The sequence below is a fragment of the Mustelus asterias genome, chromosome 12, assembly GCF_964213995.1.
Source record: "Mustelus asterias chromosome 12, sMusAst1.hap1.1, whole genome shotgun sequence".
Classification (NCBI taxonomy): domain Eukaryota; kingdom Metazoa; phylum Chordata; class Chondrichthyes; order Carcharhiniformes; family Triakidae; genus Mustelus; species Mustelus asterias.
Genome location: NC_135812.1, coordinates 9,521,624 through 9,537,501, shown reverse-complemented (window position 1 = coordinate 9,537,501; position 15,878 = coordinate 9,521,624). Strand labels below are relative to the sequence as shown.

Here is a 15,878-nt window from a genome sequence, read left to right as displayed (position 1 = left end):
TAGTTACATGGGTAAGATGGGTATAGAGGGATATGGGCCAAACGCGAGCAATTGGGACTAGCTTAGTGGTAAGAAAAAGGGCGACATGGACAAGTTGGGCCGAAGGGCCTGTTTCCATGCTGTAAACAAAGAACAAAGAACAATACAGCACAGGAACAGGCCCTTTGGCCCTCCAAGCCCGTGCCTCTCCCTGGTCCAAACTAGACCATTCTTTTGTATCCCTCTATGACTCGATGAATTGAGAACTGGTGAGGACATAGGATGTTAAATTTCAACTTTGGAGGTTATGTACATTGGCTGATAGTAAATTCATTGAAAGCAGATCAAGAGAATGCATTAAACAACATTGTGAAAAGCAAATACCAACACTTAATTAAATAGGTTCTTGTTATAGAACAATACAGCACGGAAACAAGCCCTTCAGCCCAGCTGATCCATGCTGACAATAGTATCCTCATAGCTAGTTCCAGTTGCCCGCGTTTGGCCCATATCCCTCTAATCCTTTCCCATCTATGTACTTATCCAAATTCTTTTTAAATACTGCTATTGCACCTGTTATAATTCAGGTCAGAAACTTCAAAGTGTATTATGAAGCCCGTCTGGATCATAGGTTTTGCAATTTGAATTTGGCTTGGGTGAGCATAAAATACTTCACTTCGGGTATGATTCAAATGACCCACTAGGGAGCTTTTTATCAAACAAAGTTTATTTAAGAATACAGTTAACATGTATAGAAAGAAAATTAGCAATAACTTTTACCAATTATAAACCAAAAAACAGACAAGCTTGGGGTCAGAACAGCTTGCCAGAACACCAGGGAGAGAGTCTGGTCAAGCCATCAACAACAGTTTTTCCATTCCAGGAAGGCAAGAAGCCTTGCTTTCAGCCAACCAGCAGAATTTCCAAAACCAGGGAAAGACAGAAACATTTCTTTTCAACTTGATGTCCCTCCTAAAGCTAACACTGCTGCCAGCTCAAAATAGAAAATGAAACCTTAAATTCATTAAGAAAAAGAACTGTCCAACCTTCCTCCTAACAATGCAGGGTGATAAAAGATTCCAGAGTAAAAATAAACAAACCCCATTTAAGTAGCAATTAAAGGACTTCTGCAAACAACTGAGCAACACTGAGAGCTGCAGAGAACATGATTTAAAAAAAAACATCTCTTAAAGGTACACCAACGTCACATCCCTGCCTCAACCACTTTCTCTGGTGCCTCATTCTATATACACACCATCCTCTGCATGAAGACGTTGCCCCTCAAGTCCCTTTTAAATCTCCCCTCTCATCTTAAACCAAACCCTCTCGTTTTCAATGCCCCTCCCCTGGGAAAAAGACAATGTGCGTTCATCCTATCTAAGCCCCTCATGATTTTGTGCACCTCAATAAGGTCACCGCTCATTCCCCTACGTTACAAGGAATAAATCCCTAGCCTGGCCAACCTCTCCCTGTAACTCAGGCCCACTATTCCTGGCAACATCCTCGTAAATCTTCTCTGCACTCGTTCCAGTTTATCAATGTCTTTCCTATAACAGGGTAACGAAAACTGTACACAATACTCCAGGTTGTGAATGGAATATCGAAGGGTTTAACATAATGAAATGAACAAGACCATTTCTTCCCACGATGAAGTGTAGATAGTATCTGGAATGGAAACTCACCTCATTTTAACGTTACTATTTTGTCGATTAGTAGCTCTATAAAATAATCTGATGGATATCTGGTTAGGGATTGATGATTATATGCCAACCTACAGAGTGAGCTGATTAAAGTCTGTGACCTGCAGTAATTCAGCCTCAGCCAGTTTCCCATCACCAAGAAACCCTTTATTAGAAACCAAAGGAAGAGCCGTGCTCGCGGCTAAATGCAAGCAAGTCGCTACCCAGGAACCTACAGCAACGGTCTGGGTTAAAGCAACAGGTTTTAACCTCCTGCTGTGCACTTTCCATTGGTCTAGCTTCCACTCACTCAACAAGGGAGCTCGTACTCCTCGGAGCCCAAGGGAAGATGTATCAACAACCCTCCATCCCCTTCATGGCTGGATGGCTGCCTGATGGTCTTATTAGGACTCCAATATTGCAAGGGGCCCTTTAAGCCTCCCAAGCATTGACTCTGTCTACACTTCCTGCTGCCTCAGAAAAGTAGCCAGTATAATCAAGGACCCCCACGCACCCCGGACATTCTCTCTTCCACCTTCTTCAGTCGGGAAAAAGATGCAAAAGTCTGAGGTCACGTATCAACCAAGATCGACTTAATGCGAGGTAGGTCCATTCAAAAGTCTGACGGCAGCAGGGAAGAAGCAGGCAAGAACAGCTTCTTCCCTGCTGCCGTCAGACGTTTGAATGGACCTACCTCGCATTAAGTTGATCTTTCTCTGCACCCTAGCTATGACTGTAACGCTATATTCTGCATTCTCTCCTTTCCTTCTCTATGAACGGTATGTTTTGTCTGTATAGCGCACAAGAAACAATACTTTTCACTGTATGCTAATACATGTGACAATAATAAATCAAATCAAATCAAAAATTTCTGGTTTACACAAGCAATCTCCATTGGGGACTGATTACATGAGACCCTTCACCCTAGTTGGAGGACATTGTTGCTTGACCAGTAATATGTAATATGTATAAATGATTTTCGGTCGGGGCGTTGAGTATATGAATTGGAAAATCATGTTGCAGCTGTATAAGACTTTGGTTGGGCCACATTTGGAATATTGTGTACAATTCTGGTCGCCACCGCAAGGATGTTGATGCATTGGAAAGGGTGCAGAAGGGATTTACCAGGATGTTGCCTGGTTTGGAGGATATGGACTATGAAGAAAGGTTGAACAAACTTGGATTGTTTTCACTGGAACGTCGGAGGATGAGGGGAGGACCTGATAGAGGTTTACAAGATTATGACAGTCTTGGATAGAGTGGATAGTCAAGAATCTTTTTCCCAGGGCCGAAAGGTCGAGCCGTAGGTTGAAAGTGAGAGGGGGAAAGTTTAAAAGAGATGTAAGGGGCAAGTTTTTCACACAGAGGGAGGTGAATGCCTGGAACGCGTTGCCAGAGGAGGTGGTGGAAACAGATTCTATAACAACGTTCAAGAAGCATCTGGATAGATACATGGATAGGCAGGGAATCGAGGGATATGGAGCACACAGAAAATATTAGATTAGAGAGGCATCTGTGTCGGCACAGACTTGGGTTTCTTTGACTCCCCCTGTAGCTCCTGAGCTCCTTATTCTGCATTCTCCAGTGATAAAGCTACCTCGATGGCATTTTTTCTGATACAGATTGGGTTCTGCCAGCTTACTTTATGTAGTTAGCTTATTTATGTTGCACACCAATCTGTCTCGCATCATTTCATTTAGAGGCGGTCCGAATTCGCAATGTCCTGCTAATTTTTATAAGCTAGCCAAGAACTCGGTGACAGGTTCCCCAGGGGTTTTCCCGGCCATGTTGATGCAATACCCCTGGATCATAGCAGCGGGCTTTGGGTCATGGTGGTTTTTCGCCAGGTCTACGAGTCCATCCAAGGTTTTCGAGTCAAGGGAATCTGGATAGGTCAGACTTTATATCACACTGAAGGTGGGGGCTCACATTGCCAGTAACAATATTACTTTATGTTTTTCATTTCCTTCAATGTTTTTAGCATGAAATAAGCAACACATGCGCCCAATGTATTGAGCCCAATCGCCCCTACTAGTATCATAGGATTCAAGTTTCCTAAAAAGAGGCAGAATTGCTTTTCCTTATCGGAGAAGAATCTTGACTTACGGAGCGAGAACAAAATTGATTTTTTAAACTCCTCATTGCCAATGTAGTAATTCAGAAAAGGCAGTTCCTCATCACCAAGAAACCTTTTATTGGAAACCAAAGGATGAGCTACCCTCATGGCTTAGAGTAGCAAGTCTGTACCCAGGGACCTACAACAATGGTCCAGGCTACAACAACAGGTTTTAGCCTCCCGCTGCTCGTTTCCCATTGGTCGACCCGCTGCTCGCTCAATGAGGGAGCTTGTACTCCACGAAGCCCACGGCGAGATCTATCGACAATCTCCCGTCCCCTTTGCGGCCATTGTAACATGACCAATGAGATAGTTGCTGAGATGCAACTGGTTCAGATGCACTTGTGATTTGAACAAACCTCAACATGTTAGACGGTGAGCAAGAATGTGGGGAGGTGATGGCCCAGTGGTATTATCACTGGACTATTAATCCAGAAAATCAGCTAATGTTCTGGTGACCCGTGTTCAAATCCCGTCACAGCAGATGGTGGAATTTGAAACCAATATAAAGGATCTGGAATTGAGAATCTACTGATGACCATGAAACAATTGTTGGAAAAACCCATCTGGTTCACAAATGTCCTTTAGGGAAGAAAATCTCCTGCCCTTACCTGATCTGGCCTAGTTTGTTTTTAGTTTTAAAGTTTATTAGTCACAATAGGCTGACATCAACACTTCCAATGAAGTTACTGTGAAAATCTCCTAGTCGCCACACTCCGGCGCCTGTTCGGGTACACACTGAGGGAGAATTTAGCATGGCCAATGCACCCTAACCAGCATGTCTGTGGTTGACTCTCAACTGCCCTCTGAAATGGCCTCGCAAGCCACTCTGCCCAAGGGCAATTAGGGATGGGTAACAAATGCTGACCCAGCCAATGTCGCCCATGTCCCTTGAAAAAATAAAAAAAATGATACCCAATAGTTCCATTATGGTGCTTGAACTGAGATGTTGGAAAAGAACTCAGCAGGTCTGGCAGCATCTACAAGGAGAGAAAGCAGAGATTTTCCCTCCCTTCAGTTCTGATTAAGGGCCAAAAGCACTCAAAACATTAGCTCAGCTTTGTCTCCTTATAGGTGCTGGAAGACCTGCTGAGGTTTTCCAGCATTTTCAGTCCCTCTTTCAGTCTCCAGCATCGACTGTATTTTACTTAGTTCTACCATGGTTTTAGTTAAAGGACAAAAATATTTTATTTAATTTTTTGATACAATTGTTGTGGCAAAGTCGTGTGCATCAGAATGTGACATAACGGCCAATGTTGATCCAATTCACTTTAACTTTTATTCTGATTTTTCAGACGTACGGCAGCAAGAACTTGAAGCGAATTGGGGTGATTCTCCAAAGAGGGATTCTCAGTCTCATGATCGCCTGCTTCCCCTGCTGGGCGCTCTTCATAAACATCGAGGATATTTTATTGGCTTGCAAACAGTCTCCTGCAGTGGCCAAGTAAGAATCTTGTCTAATTTCCATTGCAACCTTATTCAAACTGACAAGCATCCAAGGACAGTTGGATTTACAAAAGGATTTTATTTCCTTACATGTGTAAACTTAATGTTGATTTTAAATTAAAGATGTATGTATGTTACAGCAGATCAGATGTTGGTAGAAACACTAGGGTTTCCAGGAAAGACCATTTCTAAGGTACATACAACATACAATACACATACATACAATCCCTACAGTGCAGAACACCTCCAACACCTCCTCCACGATCATCCTCCACACCGGTGCCCCACAAGGCTGTGTTCTCAGCCCCCGACTATACTCCTTATACACCTATGACTGTGCGGCCAAATTCCCCTCCAACTTGATTTTCAAGTTTGCTGACGACACCACCGTAGTGGATCAGATCTCAAACAATGACGGGACAGAGTACAGGAATGAGATAGAGAATCTGGTGAACTGGTGCGGCAACAATAATCTCTCCCTCAATGTCAAGAAAACGAAGGAGATAGTCATCGACTTCAGGAAGCGTAAAGGGGAACATGCCCCTGTCTACATCAATGGGGACGAAGTAGAAAGGGTCGAGAGCTTCAAGTTTTTAGGTGTCCAGATCACCAACAACCTGTCTTGAAACCCCCATGCTGACACTATAGTTAAGAAAGCCCACCAACGCCTCTACTTTCTCAGAAGACTAAGGAAAATTGGCATGTCAGCTACAACTCCCACCAACCTTTACATACACACCATAGAAAGCATTCTTTCTGGTTGTATCACAGCTTGGTATGGGCTCCTGCTCTGCCCAAGACTGCAAGGAACTACAAAAGGTCGGGAATGAAGCCCAATCCCTCACGCAAACCAGCCTCCCATCCATTGACTCTGTCTAACACTTCCCGCTGCCTCGGCAAAGCAGCCAGCATAATTAAGGACCCCACGCACCCCGGACATTCTCTCTTCCACCTTCTTCCGTCGGGAAAAAGATACAAAAGTCTGAGGTCACGTACCAACTGACACAAGAACAGCTTCTTCCCTGCTGCTGTCAGACTTTTGAATGGACTTACCTTGCATTAAGTTGATCTTTCTCTACACCCTAGCTATGACTGTAACACGGCATTCTGCACTCTCTCGTTTCCCTCTCTATGAATGGTCTGTTCTGTCTGTATAGCGCGCAGGAAACAATACTTTTCATTTTCTGTTAATACATGTGACAATAATAAATCAAATCAAATCAAAAGGAGGCCATTTGGCCCATCGAGTCTGCACCGAATCCCACCCAGGCCCTATTCCTGTACCCCACATATGTACACTGCTAATCCCCCTGACACTAAGGGGCAATTTGGCATGCCCAATCAACCTAACCTGCACATATTTGGAGTATGGGAGGAAACTGGAGCACCCGGAGGAAACCCACACAGACATGGGGAGAATGTGCAAACCTCTGCACAGACAGTGACCCAAGGCCAGAATGGAACCCGAGTCCCTGGCGCTGTGAGGCAGCAGTGCTAACCACTGTGCCACCCTGTGAAACGTACGGTACAATGTTTTGCTTCTGATATTTTAACTCCCAGAGAAGCTGTGACTCCGCCGTGTCCCAGCTGCAATAACCTGCCTTCATTGCGGTGGCGTAGTATGTAGTATGTTTTTGCTTCACTAATGCTGCATGATTCGTTCCCTCAGTTTGAGTTTACCTTTCATTGCAGATGTTATGATTTCCCCACTGCTACCAACATCTTCTATCTTTCTTGCAGGTCAACACAACTCTATGTGACGATATTCATTCCTGGCCTTCCCGTGAGTAATTTATTATCTGTGGCAAACACAGGTGCAGATAGGTCGTTAGACAACAAAAGTCAGTCATTGCCTGAAATGCAGACAGACCAAATGAGTCCAGTCAGTGGATCCACCTTTGATTAATTGGATCAATCCATCTGGCCAACCTTATCAGGATGGTCTCCACAGCTGAACTTAACTGGGAGCCCTAATGACTTGGTGCCACGTGGCTAGTTAACAGAACAAGCCTCGAACGATTAAAAGACAGGTGCCATTAGAGCTCTAATACCTCACCCATGTCACTGTTCTCCATATGTGGCACGGTGACCTAGTGGTTAGCACCGCTCCCTCACAGTGCCAGGGACCCGGGTTCAATTCTGGCCTTGGGTGACTGTCTGTTTGGAGTCTGCACATTCTCCCCGTGTCTGCGTGGGTTTCCTCTGGTTGCTCCGGTTTCTTCTCACAGTCCAAAAATGTGCGGGTTAGGTTGCTTGACCATGCGAAATTGCCCTTAGTGTCAGGGAATTAGTAGGGTAAATATGAGGGATTACAAGGATAGGGCCTGGGGGGGGGATTGTTGTCATTGCAGGCTCAATGGTCTTCTTCTGCACTGTAGGGATTCTATGATTCTATAAATTGCTCCTTACTGTTTCAAGGTGTGTAGGTTAGCGGGGTTGTGCAAGGTGACAGGGTTAGGGCCTGACAGGGTTAGGGCCTGACAGGGTTAGGGCCTGGATAAGATCCTTTTTCGGTGAGTCAGTGCAGACTCGATGGGCTGAATGGCCTCCTTCTGTGCTGTAGAGATTCTATGATTCTATGATATGTGAGCTGTTACGATCCCCAGAGAGGCTAACAACATTAAAATAAATGAAACCCCTTAAAGATTTCACTTTTTAAATCTTTTACTGTATCAGTCAAACCCAAAAGGGTATAAATTAAACATGTGTGGTGAACCATCGTTGGTTCCCACAGGATAGTGCTGAGCCAGGGGCTGGCCAGTACTACAAGGATGTACATATGTTACTGTTGGATTGTGCTATTGTTGCTGTTGGGGTTAGGGTGGGGTTGTTACACCTTTGTACTGTAGTGTTGTGGCACATCCCAGTCGGGCTCCGCCTCCTGGGAGAGGTATAAGAGTCCCTGCTCTGGCCGGGACCCCTTCAGTCTGGGATAGTGTATATAAGTTCTGGTAGCTTCGTTACAGTAAATAAAAGCCTTTCATTTACTGAGCTTCAAGCCTCGTGTCTGAATAGCGCATCAACATGCATTAGCAGACAAATGGTATATCAATGGAAACAATGAATTTCACTTTGAATGCACACTACAACGAACTGTCTCAGTATCACTCTCAGCACATACGTGTCACCATGCGCTGTCTCAAATCCCATTCAACACTGGGTAGGATTTCCGTCCTTCCCCACAGCGGGATCCTCTGATCCCGTCAAAGTCAACCCCCTGATAGCACATTCCCGGGCACCAGGGAGGGCGAGCCACGCTAAAGCCCGTAGACTTTGACGGGACCAGAAGACCTGCTAACAGTCAACGGCTCACTGCATCCTGCTGCTGGAAAATCCCGGTCTGTGTTTAGGATTTCTCAGTTTTCCCATGCCCAGGAAGCCTCTGACTTTAACACCTACTCTAAGCTTTCTTGTTTTTCACATTTTCCCATAAGGGTTCATTCTTTATAGGAATATATAATCAATTGTGAATTTTAGAAACATAGAAACTAGAAGCAGGAGGAGGCCATTCGGCCCTTCGAGCCTGCTCCGCCATTCATTTTGATCATGGCTGATCATCAAATTCAATATCCTGATTCCCTTCTTCCTCCCATATCCCTTAATCCCTTTAGCTCCAAGAGCTATATCAAATTTCTTCCTGAAATCAGACAACATTTTAGCTTCAAGTACTTTCTATGGTAGTGAATTCCACACATTCACCACCCACTGGGTGAAGAAATTTCTCCTCACCACAGTCCTAAAAGACTTATCCTCAAACTATGACCCTTATTTCTGGACTCCCTCACCATTGGGAACATTCTTTCTGCATCTACCCTGTCCAACCCTGTTAGAATTTTATAAGTTTCTATGAGATCCCCTCTCACTCTTCTAAACCCCAGTGAACATAATCCTAACCCACTTAGTCTCTCCTCGTGGGCTTGGGTGGCATGGTGGCACAGTGTTTAGCACTGCTGCCTCACAGCACTAGGGACCCAGGTTCAATTCTGGTCACTGTCTGTGTGGAGTTTGCACGTTCTCCCTGTGTCTGTGTGGGTTTGCTCCGGGTGTTCCGGTTTCCTCCCACACTCCAAAGAGGTGCAGGTTAGGTTGATTGGTCATGCTAAATTGCCCCCAGTGTCAGGAGGATTAGTAGGGTAAATATATGGGGTTACGGGAATGGGGCCTGGGTGGGATGTGATCGGTTCAGGCCCAATGGCTTCCTTTTGTACTGTAGGGATTCAATGATTCTCATATGACAGACGTGCCATCCCAGGAATCAGCCTGGTAAACCTTCACTATACTCCTGAATTTATTCTTTAAATATTTGTCTACCTCGAGCCATATCTTTTAAATTAGTTTCCAAATCTAACTTAGCCTACTCCCCCCTCATACTTACCAAAGAACAAAGAAAATTACAGCACAGGAACAGGCCCTTCGGCCCTCCAAGCCTGCACCGACCATGCTGCCCGACTTAACTAAAACCCCCTACCCTTCCGGGGACCATATCCCTCTATTCCCATCCTATTCATGTATTTGTCCAAACGCCCCTTAAAAGTCACTTTCGTATCTGCTTCCACTACCTCCCCCGGCAGTGAGTTCCAGGCACCCACCACTCTCAAAAGTACCATTACTTTTATTTAGGACCTAAATTTTGTACTTAACTAAATCACTCTCAAACTCAGTATTAAATTCTATCTTATTATGATCAGTCTTCCCCAGAGACTTTCCTATTCCCCAAAGCCAGATCTGAAACAACCTGTCCGCTGGTTGCTTCTCTGAAATGCTAGTCTAGAAAGATATCTTGAATGCATTCCATGGATTATAGCAGCAAATATTCTTCACCTTCTTACAAGATCATCTCTTTTATTATGAAAACTACACGTTACATCTCCAATTGCATTAAAATCAATCATATTTGAAATGTTACGAAAGCTGCATCAGAAAATCTGAAGGTTCTATTTTGAAGTCAAAACACGACAGGTTCAAAGATTGTGTCCATGTGATAAATCACATTGTGGGGAGAAATATTCTAACCCTGTTTTTGTCCAAATCATTATTCCACATTGTCCTTGTCCAATTGAGGGTAGGCAGTGACAAACTGGATGGCATTGCAAATACAACACCCTGCACTATTCTGTCTTGTCTATAACTTCCACATGCAAATCCAAATCAGTCAAGACAGAATAATGCAGGGTGTTGTACTGGCAATGCCATCCAGTTTGTCACTGTCTATAAAAAAATTGGTTTGCCCAGTGTAGCTGAATCCCCATTCTCCTGCCTTTTCCCCATAACCTCTGATCCCCTTATTGATCAAGAACCTATCTATCTCTGTCTTAAATACACTCAATGACCCGGCCTCCACAGACTTCTGTGGCAATGACTTCCACAGATTCACCACCCTCTGGCTGTAGAAATTCCTCCTCATCTGCTTTAAAGAAGTGTCCCTTCACTCTGAGGTTGTGCCGTCGAGTTCTACTCTCTTCCACTCGTGGGAACATCCTCTCCACGTCCACTCCATCTAGGCCTCTCAATGTTCTATAAGTTTCAATTAGACCCCCCCCTCATCCTTCTAAACTCCATCGAGTATAGACCCAGACTCTTCAACCGCTTCTCATATCCTTGTGATGTGCACAGAGTGAGAGTAAAAAGAAGTGTTAGCATGCTCATGAAGAGCATCACGGGTTAACCTATCCCTGCCACATCCAATGTTCACACACACCCAACTTCTGTCATAAATAACTGGCCATCACATTTGGTTCATATCTTAACCTCCATGATCCTGGATTGCTGAGGTCCGGAACAGTGTCACACATAATGGGAGGAAATTCCCTCCCGACTGTCAATGGGGTTTCACATTGTCTACAACCCGCCCAGTAAAATTCCAGTGGCGGGTAGGATGGGAGAATTCCGGCCGTTATCTCTGCCCAACCCTCAGCTCTCTGAGTTGACTTCATAACAAATAGCTTGACACACTTATTAGTGAGCCCCTTGACACCCTCCAATCTAGAAAGAGAGACATGCATTTACATGGCCTTTCATGATCTCAGAACATCCAAAACATTTGATGGAGAGTGAAGTACTTTTGAAATGCAGTTCCTCTTTTAAAATGTGGGAAACACAGCAGTCAATTTGTACTCAGCAAGCTCTCACAAGGGGTAATGTGATAAATGATCAGATTATCTGGATTTTTAAAAATGATATTGACCAAGGCATAAATGTTGGCTAGAACACCAGGGAGGACTTGTCAAACCTGTGCCATGGGATCTTTAGCAACCAACTCCAGCATAAGGGACCTCGACATTGGCACATCAGACAGTGCAGCATCCCCTCGATCCTGCACATGGACATTTTTGCATTCAGGTTTTAGGATTGGGACTCAGAAATAACGAGCTATCAACTGGCAAAGTTATGCAACGTTTAGACTTTTCGAGTTCTAAGCGATGGCCTAGTGGTATTATCATTAGACTATTAATCCAGAAACTCAGCTAATATTCTGCAGATCCGAGTTTGAATCCCGCCACGGCAGATGGTGGAATTTGAATTCAATAAAAAAATTATCTGGAATTAAGAATCTACTCTTGATCATGAAATAATTGTCGACTGTTGGAAAAACCCATCTGGTTCACTAATGCCCTTTAGGGAAGGAAATCTGCCGTCCTTACCTGGTCTGGCCTGCATGTGACTCCAGAGCCACAGCAATGTGGTTGACTCTCAACTGCCCTCTGAAATGGCCTAGAAAGCCACTCAGTTCAAGGCAACTAGGGATGGACAACAAACGCTGGCCAGCCAGCAATGCACATGTCCACGAATGAATAAAACAAAAGCAGCAATAGATTGGGCCGTACTGGACCTGGACAAGTCGTCTACCAACTCATTGACCATAACCCCCAACCAAACCTGGCTCAGATTTTTAAAGGAAGTATGTGTACATCTCTTTACTATTGCAGTGCAGGTTGGTAACTATTTTCAATATTCTTTCTTAGGCAGCATTCCTTTATGCGTTAGAGATCAGATACCTTCTGAATCAGGTAAAGTCACTGAAGCTTGGAGTGTGCATTAAATTACTTTTATTGTTATTGCACTGAGATATAATTTGGATGTCTTTGCTTTTATTTACTTTCTACGCGGCTAAATATAGCACTTGGGGCAAATAGGATCAAAGGTTCTAGGGAGAAAGCAGGATTAGGCTATTGAGTTGGATGATCAGCCATGATGATGATGAATGGTGGAGCAGGCTCGAAGGGCCGAATGGCCTCCTCCTGCTCCTATCTTCTATGTTTCACTATTTCTGTTTTCCTAATTTTGATGGTTAATCATAATTGGGCAGATGATTCAAGCTGTTTCAGGAGGTGGTTTGGAAAAGTGGCTACAATTACAGAGAATTTATAATGTAGAAACTGGCCCAATATGTCGAGCTTGCACTCAACACAAGCCTTTTCCCAACCTTCTCCATGTAAACGGATTCACATTTCCTTCTATTCTTCTCACTTTCCCCCATCCCCATTGTTCAATCTAGTTTTCCCTTCTGTGCTCTTCACCTTGTGACAAAAATTGAAACTAATTCTCAGCCCTAAGGGATCAAGTGGAGTTCATTCCTGAAATAACTCCTCTAAGGCCAGCGTTCCTTCGCCACATTTAGATTTATTTACATAGTGAGCAACACTCAGACAGGTACTTCCTCATCCAGAGGATAAACTCAGAGTTCCAGTAGCCCTGACACTTCACATTATGTACACATGCATGGCACCCTGATTGGACAAGCCAATACTGCCTTAATTTGGGAGTTCGTATCCTGAGAGATCAGCATTAAGAGCCTCTTTAAAGTCATTGCCATTTCCACATTCCCTGCCTGGACAGTAATCTGGTGGAGTCGATCGTCAATGTAGAACCCGCCCAATTCCCATGTCATGAAATCAAAAGGATGAAATCAAATGGCTTCTACGTTGGGCAGGTGGTAGTCACCAAGATGGTGAATGTGAAAATGATATCTTATTTGTCCATTAAATCCGGATGCTAACTCCCATCTTGGCTAAAGTCACTTCGCTGTTGCCTGGTTACCTTAGATGCTCACTGCAAGGGTCAAAGTGGATGAATCATTGACAAACTGGATAAATACATGATCCCGCGTCTGGGCACATCCTTATCTTGAGTCTAAAAATGAATACTCCTGCTTATTAATGTTGCAATATGTGTTCCCGCATTAGAAACTTACTGCTATGAATTTAGCTAATTACGAGGTTCCCAGGCCTTTGGCTCTGAATTATTCGCCTTTACCATCATGCCTTGCAGTAACCTGCTTTCAGCTGAAGCAACAATGATTCATATAATACTTTAAAACATCAGTTTATATGTTTCAAAATCATAATTACTTGTTTTATTCTCTTACTGCATTCACATAGCTTATTAACTTGTTTCAAGAGTCATTTAACTCTTCACTGGTAGCCCTGTGAGTGCCTTAACGTATTCTGTTTAAAAACCTTATTAACTGGTTAGAAATTTCCCACGTTAGTGTCTTGTTATTTTTATCACTCTCTAGCTGAATGCTAGGAGGCAGTATCTTGGTGTTAGTATTTCGACTCTCGATTCCCCCCAGCGGGGTGATGTCTGTCCTTCCATCAGTCTGTCCTCAGGATGTGAGCAGTGCTGGCTGCAATGTCCTAACCATGTTGTGGATTTTAAACAAAAAGAAAAGATGTGGTTTGCACACGTAGATTCAAAGTAGCACACAACAGGTTTATTGAAAGAGACGTTGCCCGTACAGAATACAAACTGAAACTAAAAGCAGGAACCTCTGAGACACCCCATATGCCAACACTATCAACTCACATGACCTGTTCTTAAAGCAATCATACAACTTCTTAAATATATAACCCTGTCAGAGCTGCATTTTTGCTCATCCTTAGCCTACTTGAAACACTGTGGTCCTTGTAGTGCTGCTGCTCTCTTGATGGTGTTAGACAGGAAATTTCAGGCATTGACCCAGGACAATGAAGACCAGCTACTCCTGTCCAAGTGAGGATGATGTGGGACAGGAGGGAACGTGCACAGGGTGGAACTCCCATGATGTATTTGATCAGATGTTGTTATGACCATGGGAGATGTTAATTGCTGAAAAGGCCAAAACCCAGTGGGAAACTTGCCTCAGAGGTCATAGCCCCCTTTTTTGCACTCTGCAAATGAGAAGAAACCTACCTATCACAGCAGTGTAAAACCCCAGAAACACTCTGATTAGATTTTAAAAATTCAAAGGTTTATTAACAAGAAGAAAATAAGATTTAAGCATACAAGATTATAGTTACACAGTTAAAATTGTCTTAAAATATACCCCCTGCCCCAAAATAGAATCTACTTGGTCAGACCCAAAGTTAGACACCTTCCAGGCAACACTCCCTTTCAGATGCTTAACTATAAAAATCCAGTAATATTACCCAAGGCAAAGCTGCTGTCACTGTAATAAAGGTGTACCACAAATTCACTTCCACTCTGCTGTGGAAAGATGTGTGGGTTAGATTGATTAGCCATGGTGAATGTACAGGTTTACGGGGATTGGGTGGGCAATCAGGCCTGGGTAAGGTACTCGGTAAGAGAGTGTTGGTGTAGACTCAATGGGCCGAATGGCCTCCTTCTGCATGTAGGAATTCTATGATTCTATGAACTGAGGGGAGAGGGTTCCTCCTCGATTGAGGACACATTGCACCCCAAACATGGACATTGGGAGAACAGTTGTACCCTATTCTGGCACCATCATTGGTTTATTGAAGGGTGATTCCAGGAATGACTTTATTGCTTTCTTCCCACCTCAGGGGATCATCATGCCTCAGATTCTCACTGGTTTCATCGCCAACATCCTCAATGCTGTCATCAATTATCTCTTGCTCTATGTGCTGAACCTGGGAGTGCCGTAAGTAAGAAACGGATTTAATTTTTAGGAGAAACTGAGAAATGAATCTTTGCCTGAACGATGATCCAGACTTTATTTGAAGCTGCCTTTAATCTGCAAACTTGTTTCCCAGGGGCTCGGCTGCTGCCAATGTTGCCTCTCAGTACTGTCAAGCTATTCTCCTGTTTGGATATATCCGATGGAAAAAGCTGCATGTTAACACCTGGGCAGGTAGGTTTCAGGGAGGCTCATTTACACTCTGGCCAATGATGTGAAATGGACAATGTAGGAGGAACTGTGCAAACGGAGTCTTCCGAGCCCCAGTAAAACTTCAACAAAAATGGCTTTATTCAACATGCATGAGGGAGAGCAGAACTCATGGCTGTAACTCCAGCTTGCTTCTGAGCTACTCTACTGAGCATTGGTTCTTACAGATTCTTATACCCCTTTCTTTACATTACAAAGTGTTACATTTACATCATATTGTTACTTTGAATTGGTTACAGTTCTGTTTTTGATTAAATTATACAGTTCCATTGTCTTGTGTGCTTTAGTTTTAATCATTTTCTGAACATCTCCTGTCTACCTGTTTTCAATATCAAAGTGTTGTGTTTGTCAAACTGATTTCGATGAGGTGTTTATTGTCCCATCTCCTGGATATTTGATTAAGTTTTCAGAGGCATAGTGGTTCCTCAGACTTTTTGGAGCCTTGATAAGTGATATCAATTCTCATGTGGTTGTTGTAACCTTGGAGCGATCCCACCTGGGATTTGACTGTTTCAGTGCTGCTGAGATGTAA

General features: G+C 43.7%; 1 protein-coding gene across 1 annotated transcript in view; it reads left to right on the top strand.

The window, feature by feature from the left end:
- Positions 1–15,878, top strand: part of LOC144501230 (multidrug and toxin extrusion protein 1-like) — a 52,707-nt gene that overhangs the window by 9,766 nt on the left and 27,063 nt on the right. Inside the window, exons 5-9 of the mRNA XM_078224691.1 lie at positions 5,070–5,218; positions 6,961–7,007; positions 12,187–12,227; positions 15,003–15,100; positions 15,213–15,310. Coding sequence (XP_078080817.1) covers positions 5,070–5,218; positions 6,961–7,007; positions 12,187–12,227; positions 15,003–15,100; positions 15,213–15,310 — 433 coding nt within the window. The remainder of the gene's footprint in view (positions 1–5,069; positions 5,219–6,960; positions 7,008–12,186; positions 12,228–15,002; positions 15,101–15,212; positions 15,311–15,878) is intronic.